General features: G+C 38.6%; 1 protein-coding gene across 1 annotated transcript; it reads left to right on the forward strand.

Moving 5' to 3' along the window:
* Window positions 1-11,487: 11,487 nt before the first annotated feature.
* Window positions 11,488-13,143, forward strand: LOC145687380 (uncharacterized). The gene has a single exon (XM_081760836.1). It carries the CDS (start codon window positions 11,488-11,490, stop codon window positions 13,141-13,143), a length of 1,656 nt encoding a protein of 551 aa, XP_081616962.1.
* Window positions 13,144-24,417: the final 11,274 nt, after the last annotated feature.

Raw genomic sequence — 24,417 nt, forward strand, 5'->3', positions numbered from 1 at the left:
GCCCACCGTGACCCACTCTGACCCACCACCCACCATGAAACACTCTCACCCACTGTGACCCACAGACCCACCAAAACCCATTGTCATCAACTCTGACCCTCTTCTCTACTGACTAAAGAGTTTAAACTTATAATAAAACAAGGCTATGAAATTATCACTCATCGGAGTTTGAATTTCTACGATCAATCGCTCAAGCACCGCTCTATTACAATAACGGTGGATCTGACCTTTCTAATATAAATAAAAGAGTTTGTTTGTATGTCTGTGTGCAGTCTGTGGACCAGACGACTGGACCGAAAGTTTCCAAAATTTGGTCACGGGTACCTTGATCTAGGCCCCAGATCAAGACGAAGAGTTTTTTTTTTTAAATTTCTAACTAGGGAGTCTCAGGGGTACGTTTACCGGGACCGGTCTGGGGACCAGACAAGTTGGCCGCGATTTACCAAATTTTGGTCACGGATACCTTGGTCCAGGCCCCAGACCAAGGCGAAGCGTTTTTGACAAAATTGGAACCAGGAGGGTCCCAGGGGGGCGTTCGCCGGGACATGTAAAAGTAGTAGAAAATGACCGATATTCGTGTCGATTTCATAGTTGTCGCGGTCGCTGAGATCAATGGTGAAACTCCGATCGCACTAACTTCCAAATTCACCATATTCGGCTGCGGGCCGTTGGTTATCGGAGAAAGGGATACCAAAACGTAAAAGTAATCCAAAATTACCGATATTAGTGTCAAATCCATAGTTTTCGCGGTCGCTGAGATAAATGGGGACACTACCATTAGCGATGACTTTCAAATTCATCCACCATTGTATGCGGGCCTTGGGTCACCAAAGGGGGGAATTCCAAGCCATGTAAAAATAATCGAAAACGACCGATATTAATCTCAAATCCATAGTTTTCGGAATCGCCGAGCTCAATTGTGAAACTCAAGACCGCGTTTACTTTCACATTTAGCTCCCATCAGCTAAGGAACGGGCGCATTATAAAGGCGATCACGAGACATGTAAAAATAATCCACAATGACCTATATTAGTGTCAAATCCGTAGTTTTCGCGGTCGCTGAGATCAATGGTGATACTTTTATTAGGGATGGTTTTCAAATTCAGAAATCATTGTATGCGGGCCGGGAGTCACCGGGGGTGAAGAATTGCGAGACATGTAAAAAATAATCGAAAATGACCGATATTAATGTCAAATCCATAGTTTCTGCTGTCGCTGAGATGAGTAGTGATACTCCTACAGGCGTTAACTTCCAAATACATCCCCCATTGGCTGGGAGCCAGAGGCGTTGTTTTTTCAAAATTGGAACCAGAGGATCATAGGGGCGTTTACCGGGATATGTAAAAGTAGTAGAAAATGACAGATGTTAGTGTCACATTCATAGTTTTCGCGGCATCGGCTGGGGTCCAGAGGTAATTTTTTCACAATTCGAACCAAGGGGGTCTCAGGGGGCGTTTACCGGGACATGCAAAAGTAGTAGAAAATGACCAATATTTGTGTCGAATCCATATTTATCGGAATTGTTCAGATGTATAGTGACACTTTAGATAGTGTTTATGTTCAAATCCAGCCCCCATCAGCCTTCCCAATGAAAACACATGTACGTTGTTGGCTATATATTTACACAAAATACAGTAAAACCTCTACTAACGGACACCTCTATAAAGCGGACACCTCCCTTAAAGGACATATTTTGTATTCCCCAAACACTGGACTAGGAAAAAGCATATTGACAAACCTCTCTAAAGCGGACACTCTCTAGTACGGACACGGACAGTCTTTTCTGTCTTTTATAGGTATTATTTACCTCCGTATTACGGACACTTTCTCTAGAAATAAGTTGAAAAGTGTAGTAAAAATGCATTTTTAGTAATTCACACATGTATCACCAAGGAAGCATTGTGACAACATTTTGCCCCCTCAACTGTCTGCTCAGCAACCCAGACGAAGCGTCTCTGTTTAACAACATCTTATGTCCTTTGCTTGCATCCCACTCACACCCAAGCTGTTTTAGACACAAAAGTGATTGACAGCTGCCCGCCGTTAGGGATGACACATTATGCTACTGTCTCGTTGGAGTCTCTAAGTATCCAGAATACAAGTTTAGTACTTTTTGCCCTCAGGTATGTATATTGTCTCAAAAAGAACACTTCAGGACTCCAATCATCCCACAAATTAAAGCGCCATACTGAAAACGAAAGAAGTACTGATAAGTGTAAAGTGCAGAGAACTATAATATGTTATTTCCATGTTGTGCCTCGAACATAGAGTATTGGATGACAGAGAATAATGCATGTAATATTCGTAAATACGTGATTCATGCAATTTTTTAATTGTATATTATTTTGCTCACTAATTTACATAAAAAAATACTGAAACCTCTTGAAGGCGGACACCTCTCTATAGCGGACAATTTTTGATTCCCCGCGGCTGTCCGCTTTAGAGAGGTTTCACTGTATATCCAATTTTAGAAATGTTTCTTAATTGTTCTTCCGTTGTTCAGTTTGTTTACATTGATATTTTATCTGATCCGTGCGAAGAACGGGCATAACAGCTAGTACGAAATGGTAAAGTGTTTGTCATGGACCAAATTACGATGAATTCAATTATAAAGATAATTATTATAATTATCATTGATAATTATTTCCTTGTTGAATTATAGATACCTTTCAGTGGAAAAAAGAATAAAATTTAAAAGTTCCATATCAAAGTAAAGTAGACCAACGTAAAGAAAAAAAATATAACATTTTCCATATAATTAAGCGTACTGTACAAACTTAAAATTTCCATGTAATTAAGCTTACAGTACAAATTTTATCTCTCATTTTCTCACAACTTGATTTCTTTGTGCTCTGAACGCTAAACACAAGCTTCAGCAATTATTACAATAGAAAGCAGTAGATATATAATGCACAGCACTGCATTTTTTGTTTCTCAACTAATATCGATCGTTTTCGATTATTTTTTACAAATCAACCCTTCAAATCGCCTAGTGCCTGTTTTGTGCGGTTATGTGCGCCTATTTCCACGTTTTGTATGTCACTGGATGTGGGTCAAAATGGGCTTCCAAGACGGAACAAAAATTATCAACAGTTCCGCCACTATCGAATTTCGAGGTCGTTAATTTCACATCCTTTAATGATTGATTTGTGCCGTTTTGTGCGCCTATTTCGACGTTTTGTGAGTCATTGGAAGGGGGTCAAAATGGACCTCCAATGTGGGGCTAAAATGACCCACTTGCGTCACTATCGAATTTCGAGGTTGTTTCTTTCTCAACGTTTAGTGCCTTTTTTTGTTGTTCTGTGCCTATTTTCACGTTTTGTGTATCACTGGAAAGGGGTCAATGTTATCCTACAAATATGGCGGAACAAGTTAATGTTATTCCATCAGGAACGATTTCGAGGTTGTTTCCTTCATATCGTCTTGTGCGCGTTTTCTACCGTTTTGTAAGCCTATTTCCACATTTTGTGAATCAATGGTAGTGGGTCAAAATAGGCATTCAATGTGGGAAGAAAAATGACCCACTGTTCCACCAGTATCGAGTTTCGAGGTCGCTTCTTTTGCATTGTTTAGTGCCTGTTTTGTACCGTTTCTGCGCATATTTTCACGCTTTGTGCGCCACCAAAATGGGTCAAAGGTGACCTAAAAATATGGCAGAAAAAGACATATTTATCCCTCTTTCAAGGCCCATTTTGACCCACTTCCACTCAGTGTTTCTTTTAGACATGTTTTTGTGGGGCACTGCACACCAGAGCTATCAGAGTGCCCCCCTTCCCCCGGAAGAGACAAAATAATACATCTATAATATAATAAAAATAGAATAGTACCAGCAGTGCCACCCCGAAATACTAAGTGTGCCCCCCGGAACATTCTTTTAAAGGAACGACTGCTTCCAGTGACGCATAAAGCGACACAAATCACGCACAAAAATGTGAAGGACACGACCTCGACATTCGATGGTGACGGAACAGCATTAATTTGTTCCGCTATACTTGTAGGCCATCTTGATCCATTTTCGTTGTCGCACTAAAGTGGAAATAGGCGCACAAAACGGTACAAAACAGGCACTATACGATGCGAAAGAAGCGACCTCCAAAATCGATACTGGCTGAACAATGGCTGCCTTTCCTCATACCTTGATGGGTCATTTTGACGCATTTCTGGTGATGCTCAAAACGTGGAAGTAGACGAACAGAACGGTACAAAACACACACTAACGATATGAAGGAAACGTCCTCGAAATTCGTTGGTGGCGGAACAGCATTAACTTGTTTCGTTATATTCGTAGGTCCAGTTTGACCCACTTTCGGTGACGCATAAAACGTACAAAACAGGCACAAAACGATGCGAAAGAAACAACCTCGAAATTCGATAGTAGCGGAACAGTGAGTCATTTAACTCCCACTTTGAAGGCCCGTTTTGACTTTCTTCCAGTGACGCACAAAACGTCAAAATAGGCGCACAAAAGGGTACGCGATGTGAAATTAGCGTCCTCGAAATTCGATAGTGGCGGAACTCTTGGTCATTTTCGTCCCATCATGGAAGCCCATTTTGACCCACTTCCGGTGACGCATAAAACATGAAAATACGCGCTCGAAACGACAAGAAACTGTCCCTAAACGATGTGAAAGAAGCAACTTCGAAATTCGTTGGTGGCGGAAAAGACGCGCAAGACGAGGAAGTAGGCACATAACTTTTTTTTTTAAGGCACTAAATGATGCGAAAGAAACGACCCAGAAATTCGATAGTGGCGGAACAGTGGGTCATTTTCGTCATACCTTTGAGACCCATTTTGACTCTCTTCCAGTGGCGCACAAAACGTCGAAATAGGCGCACAAAAGGGTACGCGATGTGAAATCAGCGTCCTCGAAATTCGATAGTGGCGGAACTCTTGGTCATTTTCGTCCCATCTTGGAAGCCCATTTTGACCCGCTTCAGGTGCCGCACAAAACATGAAAATACGCACTCGAAACGACAACAAACTGGCACTAAACGATGTGAAAGAAGCGACTTCGAAATTCGTAGGTGGCGGAACAGTAGGTCATTTTCGTCCCACCTTGGAGACCCATTTCAACCCACTTCCCATGACGCACAAAACGTGGAAGTAGACGCACAAAACGGTACAACATAATATGAAGGAAACGACCTCGAAATTCGTTGGTGGCAGTACAGCAATAACTTGTTCCTCCATATTTGTAGGCCCATTTTGACTTACTTCCGTTGACGCACAAAAAGTGGGAATAGGCGCACAAAGCGACACAAAAGATGCAAAACAAATCACCTCGAAATTTGTTGGAGGTGGAACAAGTTAATGACACCGTGAGCACCAAAATAAGTATATACTGTAGTTCTCACCATCAAGGCTGAGAACTGCACGGTCCAATTTTTTAGCCAAAGCAGAAGACCAACCCGGATAGTGATGTCAACCGGCTCGGCTCGGTTCAACTGAGCGAACAGCTTGAGCTGGCTTCGTTAGGATGACCCATCGACTCGGCTCGATTAGAGCCAATGGCTCGAACCAGCTCCGTTGAAGCGAGTCCATAGGCTGGGTTCGAGTCAGCTCAACTGAGCCATGGCTCGAACCGGCTCGGTTGGGGTGATCAATCAGCTCGGCTCGTTTCGGCTCGGGTGAGGCATCAGCTCGAACTGGCTCGGTTAGGTGAGCTGTTGGCTCGGCTCACTCCTCGGTTCGGCTCGATAGTGAATGAACTGTGAGAGAGCCGCTTGAGTCGTTGACAACTCTAAACCCGGGTCGAGTAGTTTTGAACATTTTTGGCCGGAGTCCTATAACTTTTAACAATTTTTGGCTCGAGCCCGAATACATAACCCTCCTGAACTCAAACCTAGAACCTCGTGATTGATGTCCTTGCTTCCTGAAGATTTCTTGACGACCGAGATCAACAGTCAACTAATTTTTAGTATTCAGATACAAACCGCCTATATTTCATGTTTATACACGATGTTATAATAATAATTAGTTATAGCAGTAGTAGTAGTAGTATCATTGATAATTATATTGACTATGTAGGATACTTGAAGAGGGTAGAACTCGGAACTACACAAAGAATTTAGCTCGAACTGACTCGTTTTGGCTCGAATCGACTCGAAAGTCGATCCGAATTCTTGTCGAGTTGCTGGAAATTTTTGGAGCCGAGTTCTCGAGTCGAGCTCAAAGATGTGTGCTTCGAGTCGAGTTTTAAAGAATACTCGCTCGAACTCGCTCGTGCCCATCCCTATATGGGAAGTAGTTGACCGGAATAGACCCTTTCCGATATATATATATATATATATATATATATATATATATATATATATTAGGGATGGCCAATTCCGGAATTTTTACTTTCCGGAATCCGGAAAGTAAAATCGGAAAAAATTTCGGATTTCGGAAAAATTCCGGAATTCAAAAAAAATCTGGAATTCAGAAAAATTCCAATTTCGAAAAAATTCCGGAATTCAGAAAAAATCCGGAATTCGGAAAAATTCCGGAATTCAGAAATATTCCGGAATTCGGAAAAAATATTTTTTCTTTCTGTAATCCTAAGAATTTTGTTCAAATGCAAACGAACAAATTTCCTTTTTGTAATCCTAAGAATGTATGATGCAAGTTAAGCTGAAACTTACATCCTAAAATATACACTACTCAATCTTCCCATGGTTAATAAGATGTAGTCCAAAAGTACGATGTACTCCTAATATTTATTTTTTGTTTTACTGTGATATTGTCCAGAGGTAAGACATATATCACACTGAGATAAACAACTTGACATAATGAAGATGTTATCATACGTAGTTTTCCAGAAAATCGTGAGAAACGAATTTTTATGAAGTTAAAATATGCGTCGCTTGTTGCCAGTGTGATGCAATTGATAACTTTTATGCTGGAATAGTCTTCTTCTTATTATTATTATTAATCGTTTATGTACTGTAAAAGAAAAATATGAACCGTTAAGTAGTAGATTTTATCTGTTGTTTTTTGATATCTTCTAACAGTCAGTGGCGGATAATGTTAGTGTTGCAGCGTTGCGCAACGACCAAAGTATTTCAAGAAAAAATATTATTAGCAATAGTAGTAAAGAACAGAAAAAATACTTTTTAATACTCTCATATATACTTTAAATAACATTTTTTTTTTTACTTCTGTAACTGTCCGTTTCGTTAAACCGTTTTAAAAAGCGAAAAATAATCCGTCACAGAGTCTCTAATTTACATTGTGTTGCAGCGAGCATGCAACGACCAGATTCCTTCAGCGCGGGAATTGGAGCAAATGTTAAGTCTTCTTTCCCCTATCTCAGAAGTTAAAGGGTCTGGTCGTTGCAGTGATTCTGCAACACAGCACGGTTTCCAGTGAATGAGAAGGTTTTTCGCGCTAAATAAGCTTTCTGAATTTTATTTCACTAGCAATTAACAAATGGAATTTGTTTTTATGCATTCATATTTTTAAATTACGGTACTTATACTGAAGCAAATCAATATAATGACAAAGAAAGTGATAGCAGAATTACATAATAAGAAAGAAAATATGTAGTAGAGCAGAGATCAAATGAAAGTAGATCCGCATTTACAAGTTAATTCTTAGCTTATATAGATAATGAAGGTTTCTTCTACAGTAATTTGTGAACCAAATATTAATAATTCAATATGCAGACCCCCCCTTCTGTGGATAGTATTTTAGTATATACATATTTCTTTTATAAAATAAGTATATTTTATCCTCTCGATAATTTCCACATAAAACTGTATGATGGGAAACGCCACATTGAATTTAGGACTAGTTGGGAATGCTCAGGGGCGTAGCCACGAGAGGGTCCACCGGGTCCGGACCTCCCCAAAATTTCGAAACACGACTAACATTTGTAGATTTTCTTAACGAACTATACTTGTTTAACAGAGAAATGATTGATGTAAGCTATTTTATTTTGCGCCTCTTCATGTACTCTTTCTTTTCTTATAGAAATAATCGTTCTATCATTTTTTGCTAAAAATATAGGTGACAGTAATTAAGAATTACTTATCTTTTCGGGTACAGTATAAGACAGGTTCGTTATTACTTAGACGTATTGGACCTTCCTCAAATACTTTGGACCCCTCCCAGCTAACATGTTGTTCCTATATCTGGCGGTTTCAAGATTGCTTTCCAGAACGTATGACGTTGATAAACATTGTTTCCCCTCATGTGGAAGTATATTGTGTTCATCGTGCATTGCGTAACAACCAAGACGGGTGATTTGGAATGTCGTTTTTTTTTCTTTTACGCACATGTGTGTGTTGATGTGTGAATAGGGTTGCCAACTCTGTAAAATAAAAAAAAAAACCGGCACTTCCTCAAAATTCTCTATGATATAGGTCTCAGCGTGAAGTATCTCTGTTCGGACCTATCCATGGAAAGGAAATGTACTAGCGTGAACAAAAGTGCATTAACACATATATTCTGTATGTCCTTAGAACATTCACTTATAAGCTTAATAGATACATTGTGCTATAAATGAGAAACTGAAATTGATCAATCGGCATTGATCAATTTATTGTATTTACCAGTAACTACCATTTCTTTAAAATTATCGAAACAGATGAACAAAAGTATAATAATCTTTACGTGACAATTTTGGATTTGGAAAATTAAATTCACTCTTTAAACATATAGTATCTACTTCAACTATAGGAAATTGCTTTAAGAAATCCTTTTCCACTCTTAATAAATGTATAAAATTCCTTGAAAGTAAATTTCAAATTTTCCCTGATACAGTCCCTGTCATCTCTCTAAAATTTTCTAAACAGGTGAACAAAATATATTAATCGCTGATAGATGGTGAAAGGTAACAGTTTTGAGTTTACAGAATGACAGCTACTTTTCAATATCTATACTTCGAACTAGATACAAATTAAAAAAAAAAAAAAAACGGTTATAAAGGGGCTGGTGAGAAGTTTGTACCCGTCACCGGCTTTAATCAAAATAACAGCAATTTTTCCGGCCAGGCCAATAAAAAGCCGGCCAGTTGACAGCCCTATGTATGAATATGTGACATTCGCAATTCATATACCAGTATCTCTTTTGTATCAGCTGTTTTGGTTATTAGTTATTAGATTTAATTTTATTGTGTGTGCTTTAATTTTTGTACATAACCTACACATTCTGAATGAATTGCATACCATGACTTCTGTAAATAACTTACAAAAAACATTGACCAGCTTTCAACTGAGGAAAAACTTGGAATTAAGGCTTAGAGAAAACAAACAAAGTGCAATTCAGGAGAGTGTTCAAAAAAAAAAAAACGTTTAAATTTACCGGACATCTTAGGGCAGTAATGTTGTATGCACTAGATACATTTCCACAATTTATTTTCAATTTTCCTAGATAAATTGTGAATAAAGCGTGTTCAATGTACATTTTTTATAACATTAATCTCTGCTACGAAGTCTCTTCAGTCTACACTGAAGAGGAATTCGGATCACTGCCAGGGACTGTTTGCTAGAATGAATTGTTCATAATAATCTAGAAAAATATTTAGTGAATCTACAAAGCTTCTGAAATTAATATTAACTGTACCTATGGCGTCAATAAAAGAAGAAAAGTTTTTTTTTTCACATCAAAAAGAAGTGACACTTTCAAGAAATTGAATGTCCCAAGAAAGGTTATCACCATTGGTTATGCTTTCCATTGAAAAAGACCTGACAATAAGAATACTAGAGTTCAACCAGCATGTATTAGGCAGATTTGTTCCAATCAAAGAGAGAAGAATGGACTTACTAATTAAATAAGGTGATTAATCGGATTAAATGTTCTGCATTTTTTATTTTTTAAAAACATAATTTTATTTAATTTAACATGTCACATAGCATTTGCATCTAAAGTTATGCTGATTAGTCAATGAGTCCAATTTATATCTTCTGTCTCCGATCGTTCGTACTGCAACACCCGAAACCACAATCCACCATCCGCCACTGCTAACAGTAATAACAAACTGCTTGTAAATACGCAATGATTATCAAGGACAATGGCATATTAATGTAAGGACTACTCTGCAGACTAGCAATAAACAATAAACAATAACAGATAAACAATAGTTGCAAAAGGAAAAAAAGTATCTAACTTGGGCACGTCAGAATGTTCGCGAGAATATAGGGACACATTGAGACTCTAGCAAAGAGCGTGGTGTTATTATTACTCAAAGGTCCGTACAATGGAGGCATTAACGTTAATGTTAATGGCACTAATGAGCACTTACTTGCTCTAACGGTTAACCTCAGTTTTGAGATGATTCTTAGAAGTGGGCGTGTTGGCATGCAGTTAGAAGACATATCCATTATTTAAAAAGCACACGTTATCTGTGGAGTACTAACGATTTGCGTCACTATCGAACACTAACGTAGCACTAGCGACGTTTAAAGTCGAAATTGGAGTCTGACATAAGTGGCTTGTCAACTTCACGGACATTATATTTTCCTTGAATGCGAGAATTTTGCGCCCGGGAAATTTGCGCCCTACCACAAAAATAGGAAAAAATGCGCTCGCAATATATTTGCACTGGGATGTTTGCGCCCTACCCCAAAAAGAGGGGAAAATGCGCCGGCTATATATTTGCACTGGGATGTTAGCGCCCTACAATTCAACTTATTTTTGTATTGTGTAAAGTAACTTCCACTCACACTTGAACTAGGCTTGTCTCTCATCGTCTCAGTGAGTTACTCCATCCGTTATAATATTCCGAACAAATGAAAAAAATACAAGTTTAGGTCACTAAAGGGCAATCCATACAAATACAATTTTTCATTATACTACAAAATTTACAATAAAAGTATGAATGACTGATATATAATTATTTATTAATATAATCAAAGAGTATAATTTAATCTAGAAAAGGCTGTTTGGCTCTACTCAGATATCTCTGTTCACAATCCTTGCGAGTTGTTCGGCTTTTCAGGACACAAAATATAGAAAAGAAAATGTAAAATGAATGTAAAATCAGTTCAGTAATATTATCAAGAAAACTATGTACAGTGTGTTTACTTGCTGGAATTACACTTCAAACACACAATTGCGTTCAGTCGTTCTTTCAGAAAAAATGTTCCGGGGGGCACACTTAGTATTCCGGAGGGGGGTCACTGCTGGTACTATTCTATTTATTATTATATTATAGACGTATTATTTTCCCGCGGGAGTTGCTGGACTCCCACCGGGCGCCTCCCCAGGTGGCGGATAGGGGAATGCCCACCAGATATGGCGGGTACCGGAAATCACCGGGGCGGACCAAAACCAGACTGCTGCCTTGCAGTCAGTAGTGGAACTACAAAGGCTAGGGGAGGAGGACCCCAACAGAAAACTCCTGGTCCTCCAGGTTGGGGGTTGTGCGCAGGGCTAACAACTCTACCACGGAAAACAAAACTGTTCAGAAACAGAAGCCAGAGCCTCGGGATTGGAAAGGAACAGTGGAGACGGCAAAGCAACGGAAAAAGGATGTGAAGATAGGAACATGGAACATACGAACAATGCTAGAACCTGGGAAAATGGAAGAGATTGCTCAAGAGACAATATTAAAAAATATGGATATAGTGGCGTTGCAGGCGATCCGATGGGAAGGCAACGGCAGAATTGATGAAAAGAATTACACTCTCTATTACAACGGAACCCCAACAAAAACCGGACAATATGGAATTGGATTCATGATAGGCAGACATCTCAGAGATAAGATACTACAATACACACCAGTCAACGAAAGAATAAGCAAAATTAGAATAAAAGGAAAATTCCGAAACCTCTCAATAATCACAGTTCACGCCCCTACTGAAGAAACAGACATTCCAAAGAAAGAAGAATTCTACGAGAACTTAGAAAAAACTTACGATAACACACCGAAATATGATACAATAATAGTACTGGGAGACTTCAATGCCAAACTAGGAAGCAGAGATGCAAACACGAAAGTCACTGAGAAAAATACACTGCATGAAGAAAGTAGTGATAATGGACAATTGCTAATTCAATTTGCAATAAGAAACCAATTAGTAGTAAAGAGTACAAGCTTTCCACACAAACAGATACACTTAGGAACCTGGAAATCTCCTGATAATAATACGATAAATCAAATAGATCACGTCCTTATCAACAGCAGATATGCATCCTCCATAATAGATGTTAAGAGTCGAAGGGGTCCAAACTGCGATACAGACCACTTTCTAGTGGAAACAAAATTAAGGGAGAGAATATGCATAAAACAACAACAGAAAACAGTTACAAATGAGAAATGGAATACAGAGAAACTAAAGATCAGAGAAGAAGCTGATAAATTCAAGGACACGATTGAAAGTAAATGTGAAAATATGACAGAAAAAGTAAATTCATCGATACAAGAGAAATGGGACGAAATTGTAACAGTAATAAAGGAAGCTGCGACAGAAACAATTGGAGTAAAGAAAAATGGAAACAATAAAGCAAAATGGTTTGATGAAGAATGTCAAGAAATAATTAGCCAGAAAAATGAAGCAAGAAGAAAAATGCTACAAAGAGAGACAAGAAGCAACTACGAAAGGTATAAAGAGCTGAGGAAACAAGCGAAAAACGTTTGTAAAAAGAAAAAGATAGAGATGATAAAAGGTATGATAGAGGAAATAGAAAACCTAAATAAAGGAAATGAAACCAGAAAATTTTATACAGCAATGAAGAGAATGAAAAGAGGATATCAGCCAAAAATGATAGGATACAAAAACGAGAAAGGAGAAACAGTAGGAGATAAAGAAAAAATAATGAAAATATGGACAGACTATTTTAAAGAGTTATTGAACCCTCAGACGCAGGTGGAAGAAGAGCTACAAGAGAAGCAACAGGAGCAAATAGACAAAGATAAGATGGCTGAAGCACTCAAGAAAGGAAAATCTGAGGAAGAAGTTGAAGCAGCACCTTCAAAGGAAGAAGTAGGAGAGATGATTAATAAACTGAAGAATAATAAAGCCCCGGGAGAAGATAGCATAACCATAGAACTAATAAAACATGCGGGTCCTAAACTGAAAGAAAAAATATATGACATACTTCAGCAAATATGGATGGAAGAAGACATACCAGACAGATGGAAGATAGGAATAATACATCCTCTGCATAAAAAGGAGATAGAATGGAATGTAAAAACTACAGAGGAATCATGCTCTTAAATGTAGCATACAAAATATTAACAGCATAATCAACAATAGAATCAAGAAGTATGCAGAGAAGGAAATAGGGGAATATCAATGTGGATTTCGGAAAAATCGCAGCACGATTGACCAGTTGTTTATCATGAGGCAGGTAATAGAAAAAAGTTATGAATACGGAACGGATCTACATATATTATTCATAGATTTCAAACAGGCTTTCGACAGTGTGGACAGAAACAGACTCACAGGCACTTGAGAACATGCGGATACCAAAAAAACTCATAAGACTTGTACAGATGACGCTCAACAAAACAACAGCAAAAGTAAAAATAGAGTAGTTATTAGGAGAAGAATTCCAATATGATAAAGGAGTTAAACAAGGAGATGGATTATCAACAACGCTGTTCATAATCGCCCTACACACAGCCATACAGAAAATAGACAAACGAGGAACTATAATGTATAAAACCAGCCAAATCTGTGCATACGCCGATGATGTTGCAATAATCGCAAGAACAGAAAACGAACTGAAAAGAATGTACGTAGAACTGGAAAAAGCAACCAAGGTAATGGGATTACAGGTGAACGTGAGCAAAACCAAACATATGATAATAACAACTGCAGAACATAGAAGAAATACAACGAACATAACAATACAAAATAAGACGTTTGAAAGTGTACCCACATTTAAATATTTAGGATACTTAATAGATAGCAAAAACAACACAACAATAGCAATAAAAGAACGAATTCAAGCAGGAAACAAAGCCTATCACGCCAACAACACGCTGCTGAAAAATAAGGTAATTAACAGAAGTACAAAATTAAAAATATATAGAACCCTCATAAGACCAATAGTAACATATGCTTCAGAAGTATGGACACTCACCAAAGAAAACGAAAATAACCTGCGCGTATTCGAAAGAAAAGTAATAAGGAAGATTTATGGCCCTGTGAAAACTGGAGAAGAATGGAGAATACGCTCCAATAGAGAAATAGAAGAAATTCTGGAAAACAAAGACATAGTCCAATACATAAAAGCACAAAGACTGAGATGGCTGGGTCACGTGGAACGCATGGAAGAAGATCGCCTTCCCAAAAGGATCATGAATGTGAAGATCTTTTCTAGCAGAAGAAAAGGGAGACCCAAACAGAGATGGATAGATAATGTGCAAGAGGATCTCCGGATATTGAAAGTGGCTAACTGGAAACAAACAGCCAGAGACAGGAAAAGATGGAGGCAACTGGTGGAAGAAGCCAAGGCCCATATCGGGCTGTAGAGCTGTGTGGTAAGGTAAGGTAAGACGTATTATTTTGGTCTCCTCCGAGGGGGCACTCTGAGAGCTCTGCGGAGGCTAGTGTTCCCCCAAATTGTGAGGGGAGGATTGTTTATGCTGTAATGTCAGCCCCTCCGAGCAAATGCGTAAGCTCCAATAGGTTCTTTTATTTCGCAGGGCTCAAACTTCCCGGTGGAGGTACATCGCAGGCGCAATTTTCCCTGTTCTTGAGGTAGGGCGCAAATTTCCCAGACGCAAAATTCTCGACACCGTTCGAATGACCTCAGAAGACTATATCTTTTTCAATACTTTTTTTATATTCTTTTACTCGAGATTTCTTCATAGCTTCTTATTAAAATACTAATATATCCTCATTTTATTGTCCTAACCAATCAATATGGGTATGTTGTCAGTAAAATATTTAGATTGGTTGAGCCTATGGTGTGTAACCACAGCATTTCATATCATCCCCCCATTAGAAATCTTGGCTAAACGAACCAATATATGTTGCCAATAAAATAGTTTAGAATGATTGAGCCCCTGGTAATGATTGAGCCACAGTATTTCGTGACAGACCCCCCCCTTCCTATTCCCATATTCTAGCTACGTGCCTGACTCAGCTAATTCTCTACATTCTTTACCAAGCACACATTTTCTAAAGCGGAAAATGCTCTCTAAATACCTAAGCTCATTATTTTCAGCAGATGCACAAATTGGGTAACACTCTATCTACATGAATGTTATATATGTCGATTACTGGAAACCGCTTCTCGCTATCTATTACCATATTTACTATATAATGATTAACGTTAAAACCGGAAATGGTTGATTTGTACCGCTTCCGGTTTGAATATTACATTCATCAGGGAACTCGATTCTTAACTATTGACTCGGTACATCATGGCCAAAATTGATGGTAATCCATCAGATAGTTCTTGAGACTGTTTGTTTCACTGACGGACAGAATGAATATATGGCTATAGAGTTTTGATAAACTAAATTCGTTAATGAGTGATGATGGAACAAATATAAGAAAGGGAACCAAGAGTAGGCCTACCACCGAGAAAATTTTCGAACACAAAATTAGCCATCGAAAACCCACATGTTCTGGGTTAGAATACCATGGATGAAAACTCTACCACTGAGTCATCAATCACCCGCTTATTAGTTTTATTAATTATTAAATTAATATAAATTAATGAATGCCTGCTTATGTTAATTATTGAACAATTACATTGTATACTTCGTAAAGTCAAAAATTATAAATTTGTATTTACTGTACATACAGTGAGCGCAGAAAGTGTTCGTACACCTATGCTATTGAAACGAGAATGCCTGCGAAAAAGAAACAGAAAATTTAAGAAGTGTAATAACACACACAATATGAATAATGAAAACTAAGCTTTATGAATATATCAATAAAGAACCACAAAGACAAGTTTAATGATCAGAAAGTAAATAAATTCCGTAGAAAGTGTATAGAGTAGACGCAAAAAGTGATCGTACACCTGACGTACGAATACGAAACAAAGATACCACAACTGGGGTTCACTAGTATTCACCTGAGTATACACCTCTGTATAGCATGACGAGTAACAGAATGAGTTTAGTTGTGAATAGGAGTGAAAAAACTGCACGGTGGGCTGTCAAAATGGGAAGCAACCGAACAGAAACAAATGAGGAGACAAGAAAAGTAATGATTAAATTGCATAAGAAGGGTAAGTCTTTGAGAAAGATAGCAAACCTTGTCTCGTTCAACAGTACAAACAATAATTGCGATGTATAATGTTTCTATCACTGTGCGAAAAAAAACAAAAAAAAAACTGGAAGACAAGAGTGTTGAGTGAGCAAGATAAACGTTACATTATTAGGGAAAAAAAAGTTCCGAAAAGTAGTGCTGTGCAATTGGCAACGGATCTGGAAACACGCGGTGTTAAAGTATCAGCCAGTACAGTGCGGAATATTTGCAGAGAGAATTGGTATCATGGTCGGATAGCCAGGAAAAAGTTCTGGGTGAACAAGACAAATCATATAAAGAGACTAAAGTTTGAAAAAGAGTATAAAGATAAGGGATCAGGCTTCTTTCTGGAATAGGGTCATATTTTCGGACGAAAGTAAATTTAATCTTATCGAGTCCAATGGGAGGCGTATGGTATGGCGCAAGGTGAATACAGAGATGAATCCTCAAAATCTCCTCCCTAAAGTAAGACACGGAGGAGGGTCCGTGCTCGTCTGGGGTTGTATGAGTGCCTCAGGAGTGGGTCGTCTCCACCTTAACGATGGAGTGATGATCCACAAAGTGTATATTAACATATTAAAGGAAAATCTCCATACTAGTGCGCAGAAGATGGTTCTTGAAAACAATTTATTGTTCAGCAAGACAACGACTCCAAACATACAGCGGAAAATACTCGATTGTGGCTACTCTATAATACCTTCAAACAGCTTCGCACATCTCCCCAATACCCAGACATGAACCCCATAGAACATCTATGGTCTGTTCTGGAGACAAGAATCAGAAGGCACAGCTTCTCTACTAAAGAAGGCCTGAGAAAAGCTATTCAAGAAGAATGGGACATAATCAGTCCCGAAGCTACAGAACTACGAACTACTACAGGTGAAATCAATGCCACGAAGACTACAGACAATCGTTAACGCACAGGGTAATCCCACAAAATATTAAATAACGTAATATACTTTATAAGCATTAATTCAAGCATAAGTGTATGGTGACTTTTTGCGTTTACAAAAAAGGAATTCTCTCTTTTCTTCTGAACAAATCAGTGATTGTGTTTGTTTGGCCTTTCTCTTGTATATAGAAATAAAATGTATGAATGTGTAGTCTTAATTCTGGTTATATATATATATTCCACCTCCCGTTCTCATGCTAGCTGTTTTCAATATAAAGTATGAACGGTGTACGAACACTTTCTGCGCTCACTGTAGGTATGTTGACAATAAGCGAATGTTATTAGAATATTTGTTGAGATTTCCTTTCCTTCACTGCCTTTCGCCTGGTTAAAAAGTAGTTTGTAGTACTTTGGAGCAGCTGCAGGTGGGAACGCGATAATGTTTGAGACATACCGGCGACTTTTTTGTGTGTGAAAATAAGACCTTGCTCATAAAGCAGTAAATAGCTGCAGTAGCAATTGTCTACGTAAGTGATAAAGACATATCCAACTACAAGAAACTAATACAGTATATATATTCATTATTGTGTTTCTCTTTTAACAGCTACTAGCTAGGGATGGCCAATTCCAGAATTTTTACTTTCCGGAATCCGGAAAGTAAAATTGGAAAACATCCGGATTTCGAAAAAATTCCGAATTTTTTTCTAAATTCCGGATTTTTTTCCGAATGTCGGAATTTTTCTGAATTCCGGAATTTTTCCGAATTCCGGATTTTTCTGAATTCCGGAATTTTTCCGAATTCCGGAAAGTAAATTTTCCGATTCCGAAAAACAAAATTTCCGGAATCCGGATTCCGGAAAATTTTGTCCATCCCTAATATATATATATACTGTATGCGTGCAAACGTTTGTAACACCCCATCCCTGAAACTTGTATTAGGTAGCATGTACCGTACTGGCTGCCCGGAATTGACCAATTTCAATACTGACCGTTTTCTTTCGTCAAGGCAAAGTGATTGATATATATGTTGCACATATGCAATCGTTTGAAACATGCCGGTAGCCAGCGCAAAAATGTAGGGGGGCGGCTGAAGTTAGGGGGGCCCGATCCAACCATATTATAGTTCATCATCATATTATAATTCATTTGAAAGCCTACCGTGAAAATTTTAGGGGGGCGCGGGCCCCCTATACTCCCCTGGATACGGACCTGGTTTGAAATACCTCACCCCCGGAAAATGTATTAGGTACTATGTACCGAAAGTAGTTGGCCGGAAGTGAGTAATACAGGTACTGACCGCTTGTGTTCGTGAACACGAGTTGATTGATATATACGTTCATGTGTGCAAAAGCTAGAAATACCAAAATTCTGCAAACTGTATTAGGTGTCATGTACCGGAAGTGGCCGACCAGAAGTAACCAATTTCGATACCGATCACTTTCTTTCGTCAAGGTAAATTGATCAATAATTATGTTGCACATGTGCATTCGTTGAAAATACCTCACCTCCAGAAAATGTGTTAGGTACTGTGTACCGGAAGTAGTTTCCTGGAAGTAAGCAGCTCAGGTACCGACCGCTTTTCTTCGTCAGCACGGGTTAATTGATATAAACATATACGTTGGGCGTGTGCGAAAGCGAAAGAAACACTCCAACCCCTGGAAACTGCATTAAGTATCGTTTACCAGAAGTGGTTGACCGCAAGTGACCAATTCCGGTACCGATCGCTTTCTTTCGTCAAGCCTAGTTGATTGATATATTTGTTTCATGTTTGTAATGATTGGAAATACTCTACCCCAGGAAACTGTTTTATTCCCAATTACCCACTAATTTTGAGACTTTTCTAATGACAGGATCTGTTTTCCCAATCGCTGATTTTGTCGGTAGTCGCTGTTTTTTTCGGCCGTGGCTTTAGCAGTCAATGTTTTGTCCGTAAATTGTATGCATGATGGGCATATGGAGTTCTTTCGAGGGGGATAGAACCATAAACATAATATATTTAAAAAAAATACCGAGTTTCATGGCTTTCTTCCCAGGGGGCGAAGGGATGGTGGTTATAAAGCATTTCTTATGAGTACCTTATTTGAAATATGTGAAACAGTAACAAGTGGACAACACAATACACACACATCTTCTTATCTTCAGCTTTAATTGCTGATTTCAATTGCAATTAACAATTACAATTAACAATTACAAGTTTCAATTGTCAATTGCAATTAAAAATTAAATGTTTCAATTGCACCCTTTGCGATTGACAATTAACAATTAAAAGTTACAATTGCCTGGTGACCAATTAACAATTAACAATTGACGAAAATTTAATTGCAAATTTTATGATTGAATTCAATTGCAATTGAAATTAATTGTCAATTGCAATTGAAATCAATTGCAATTACTTTTCAGAGCAATTACTTTCAATTGATTGATCAATTGCAATTGATTCCAATTGATTTTTCCAAATACTGGGAAAGTGAGAGATTCCGACAAGAATTTTTTGTTTCTTGTTCGCGGCGTGGCACTATGTCGAACAAGGGCACAATTTGGAAACTCGGTACAGGTCGCCATAAATGTTTTCGGTTATTTTATGTCGGTTTTATAGGGTAAAGGGTGGGGTTACAAGAGGAAATTGGTTCAATATCGTCACTATGTTGAATGAGGGCAAAAGTTTGAAAATCGACAGAGGTTGGTTATTTTGTCGGTTATGGAGAGTAAGGGGAATTTCCGACATGATTTTTTTTTCTAGTTTCTTTCTTGGGGAGTGGTACTATGCAGCTAAATTTTGAAACTCCGTAGGGGTCTCCTTAACCTTTGACGGCTTTTTATGTCGATTTTGTATGTAGGTTATGGAGAGGTAGGGGGAAGTTTTCTCGAGATTTTGTTTCATTTTGTGCCTAGGGATGGACGCTTTTCCGAATTAGAGCATAACTTTAAAAATCGGTAGTCGTTCCCACAACCATAGTCGGTTTTGGATGGAAGGAGGAGGTTCCAACAAGAACTTTATTATTTTCGTGGTTAGATATTGGCACTCTTTCGAATGAGGACAAACGTTTGAAAATCGCTAGTGTTTCCCATAACACTTGTGAGTCATTTTATTTCAATTTCGGAGGATAAAGGAGGAGGTTCCTAGAAGAATTTGTATCAGTTTCTTATTAGGAAGCTGAACTCTGTCAAATGAGGGCGAAATTTTGAAACTTTTTAGAGGTCTCCATAACACTTGTCAGTAAATTTATGTCGGTTTCGGAGCGAAAAGGGAGATGTTCTAACAAGAATTTGTTTCAGTTTTCTTCGTACGGAGTGGCAGTGTGTCGAATGAGGGCACAATTTTGAAAATCGATAGTGTTCCTCATAACCCCTGTCAGTTGTTCTTTGTTGGATACGGATGAATGTGTTTCAGTTCCGTACTCAGGGAGAATTACTGTCTGGACTGAGTGAAGAATTTTGAAAATCGATAGTGGTCATCATAACCCTTGTCTATTGTTGTGGGGAAGGGTGAGGTTCCGAGAAGAATTCGTTTCAGATTAGTGCTTACATGGTGGCACTCTGTCGAATGAGGAATAATTTTGAAAATCGGTAGAGGCACCATAACCCATGTCGGCTATTTTCTGTCACTTATGAAGAGGAAGGAGGTCGCTCCGACAAGAATTTGTTTCAGTTCCCTTCTTAATGAGTGACGCTCTGTCCAATGAATCCAAAATTTTGAAAATCGGTAGAGGTCTCCTCAACCGTTGTCGCTTATTCTATGTCCGTTTTGAAGATGAAAGGAGAGGTTGGGACAAGAATTTGTTTGAGCTTCGTGCTCAGGGAATGGCACTCTGTCGAATCAGGCAAAATTTTTGAAAATCGCTAGTGGTCCGCTTAACCACTTTCGGTTATTCTTTCGGTTATGGAGGGGAATGGGAGATTCCGATAAGAATTTCTTTCAGTTCCGAGCTTATGGAGGCTACTCTGTGGAATAAGGGTTCAAATGTTGAAAACTGGTAGAGGTCTCTATAAACCTTGTCGGTTATTTTATGTCTGTTATGGGAGAAAGGGAGAAGATCCGGTAAGTTTTTTTTCTGAGTGCTAATTGGTGGTACTCCGTCGAATGAGGCAAAGTCTTCAAGATTGCCAGAGTTCATCATAGCTCTTTTCGGTTATGGAGGGGAGGTTCCGAGCAGTACTTGTTTCAGTTTTGTGTGCAGGCACTTCCTCGAATGAGAGCAAATATTTGGAAATCGGTGTAGTTCCCATAAACCTTCTCTGTTATTTTATTTCGGTTTGAAGACTAAATGTGAGGTTCCGACAAAAATTTGAGTTTCGTGCTTAGTAAATGACACTCTGTTCAATGACTTTTAAAGGTCCCCATAACCCTTCTAGGTTATTTTATGTCGCGTTTTAAGGAGAAGGGAGAGGTTCCAACAAGTTTTTTTATATTTTTTTTTTTTTTAGTTCCATGCTCACGGAATGGCACACTCACGAACGATGGCAAAGTTTTGAAAATCGGTAAAGGTTTCTATAGCACCTATCGGTTATTCTTTCGCTTATGGAGGGGAGTAGTGAGGTTTCGAGAAGTTTTTTAGTTTCGTGTTTATGGAGTGTCACTCTGTCGAACGAGAATAAAACTTTGAAAATCGGTAAAGTTCTCTATAACACTTGTTGGTTATTTTGTTTCCGCTCTGGATCGGGAGAGGATTGTTTTGTCAAGAATTTGTTTCAGTTTCGTGCTTAAGGAGTAGCTCTCTGTCCAATGAGAGCAAAGTTTTGAAAAATGGTATAGATCTCTATAACCCTTTCCAGTTCTTTTATGTCATTATAGATCTAGACTTCCGACTAGAATTTGATTCAGTTTGGTGCTTAGGGAGAAACACTGTCGAATGAGAGTCAAAGTTTGTTCCGTAGAGGTTCCCATAACCCTGGTTCGTTATGGAGCAGAAGAGGAGGTTTCAACAAGAATTTGTTTTAGTTTCAGCTTAGGAATTGGCACTCGGAGGAGTGACGGCAAAATTTTAAAAATCGGTAAAGGTCCACATTACTTGTCGGATATATTATGTCGGTTTTGGATGGGAAGGCGAGGTTCCAACAAGAGTTTTTTTTAAGTTTCTTGCTTTGAGAGAGGCACTCTGTGGAATGAAGGCAAAATTTTGGAAATGGGTAGAGATTCCATAAACCTAGTTAGCTATTTTTTATCGGTTATTGAGTTGAAAGATAGCGTTCCGAAGAGAATTTGTTGCAGTTCTGTGCTTAGGGAGTGGCACTGTGTCGAATGAGAGAAAAGTTTTGAAAATCAGTAGTGTTCCCCAATACCCTTGTCGGTTTTGTTCCGTTATGGAGTGGAAGGAGGAGTTTCCGAGAAGAATTTCTTTCAGATTAGTGCTTGCAGACTGGCACTGTGTTGAATGAGAGCAAAATTTTGAAAATCGGTAGAAGTCCCCACAACCCATGTCGGTTATATTATGTCAGTTATAGAGGGGAAAGAGGGGGTTACGACAAGAATTTGTTTCCGTTTTGTTCTCAGGGAGTAGCAATCCCTCCACTCATAGAAAAATTATGGAAACAAGTATTAGTTTCCATAACTATTGTCGGTTGATTTGTGTCTGTTTTGAAGAGGAAGGAGGAAGTTCCGACAAGAATTTGTTTCAGTTTCGTTCTTAGGGAGTGATACTGTCGATTCAGTGCTAAATGCTGGAAATCTGTAGTCTCTATAACCCTTCTCTGTTATTTGAAAGTCGGTAGGTCCTCATAACATCGGTATGTCGCTTATGGAGGGGAAATGGGACGTTCCGACCGGCACTTTTTTCAGTTTGATGTTTGCGAATGGCACTGTGTCGAATGAGGGCGAAATTTTGGGAACCAGTACAGGTCCCCATAAACCTTTTCTATTATTTTATGTCGGTATTGAAGACCAACTGGATGGACAAAAATTTGTTTGAGATTCGTGTAAGGAAAAGGCACTCTGTCCAATGAGAGCAACATTTTGAAAATTGGTACAGTTCCCCATAACAGTTCTCGGTTATTTTATTTCGGTTATGGAGGGAAAGGCGGAGGTTCCAACAAGATTTTCCTTCAGTTTCGGGCTTAGGGAGAGATTCTCTGTCGACTGAGAGCAAAACTTTCAAAATCGGTAGAGGTTCCAATAATCGCTGTTGTTTACTTTATGTCGATCTAAGAGAGGAAAGAGGAAGTTCCACCAAGAATTTCTTAGTTTCTTCCTTAGGGAGTGGTATTCTTTCGAATTAGGGCCAAATTTTGTAAATCAGTAGAGGTCCGTAAAACTCTTGTCGCTTATTTTATTTCGGTTATGGATGGGAAATGGGAGGTTTCGACAAAACTTTGTAAGAGTTTCGTGCTTAGGGATAGGCGCTGTGTCCAATGAGGGCCAAATTTTGACAATCGGTAGAGGTGTGTATAACACTTGTCGGTTATTTTATTCCGGCTATGGTTGGGAAGGGGAGATTTAGACAAGAATTTGTATTAGTTTCGTGCTCTGTCCAATGAGAGCAAAACTTTTAAAACCGGTAGTGCGCCTCATAGCCCATGTCGGTTATATTATGTCCGTTATGGGGAAATGGGAGGATCTGGTTATTCTTTGTTTGTTTTGAAGGGCAAGTGTTAAGTTTCAACAGAAATGAGTTTCAACTTCGTTCTTATCGAGTGACACTCTCTCAAAGGAGTGCAAAAGTTTCAAAGTCAATAGAGTTCCTCATAACGATTGTCTTTTATGGAGGAAAATGGTAAGTAGAGATGGTATCGAGACGAGACGAGACGAGACTTTGTACAGTTCGGTCTCGTCTCGGTTGATAAGTAGCAGTCTCGGTCTCGATCTCGTCTCGAGTCAAAAATCGCCGTCTCGGTCTCGTCTCGGTCAACAGATGCTTGTCTCGATCTCGGTCTCGGTCTCGAAGGCCAAGTCTCGGTCTCGTCTCGAAAGTCTCGAAATAAATAGTATGAAATTAAAATTGTGAAACTATTATTATCGTACAGTCTGTCTTTCCGGTTCTTACTTTTTGCCTTCATTCTTGACAGAATTATGGTATGATGTACTTCTTTGTAGCTAATTTGCTAGCGCTAATGCTTTCCATGCGTGTGTTCTGGGTTCAATCATCAGTGGGTATAACATACCTGGGTATAACATAACAAACCCTAATAGTAACCCATATTTCACTTTCAGCAATAGACTTTGTCTCATATAGCCTCAGTACTGCCTATACAATTAAACTCTATTAAATTAACTCCAGTACTATACAGTAGTTTATTTACTTCTTTTGAATCAGAATTGTTCAATACCTCCTAACGGATAACGCAACATATAGCAGCACGAATGTATTTAATCGTACCGAAATTGAAATTATACAATTTCTCAGTTATTATCCAAAACACGTTGCTTTGATTGCCATTTTAACAACAATTTA

This window comes from Thermobia domestica, chromosome 6, assembly GCF_964235325.1.
Source record: "Thermobia domestica chromosome 6, izTheDome1.hap1.1, whole genome shotgun sequence".
Taxonomy (NCBI): Eukaryota; Metazoa; Arthropoda; class Insecta; order Zygentoma; family Lepismatidae; genus Thermobia; species Thermobia domestica.

Excerpts from the sequence above, each read along its gene's own strand:
- LOC145687380 (XM_081760836.1), top strand. The coding sequence starts at position 11,488 with ATGCTAGAACCTGGGAAAATGGAAGAGATTGCTCAAGAGACAATATTA.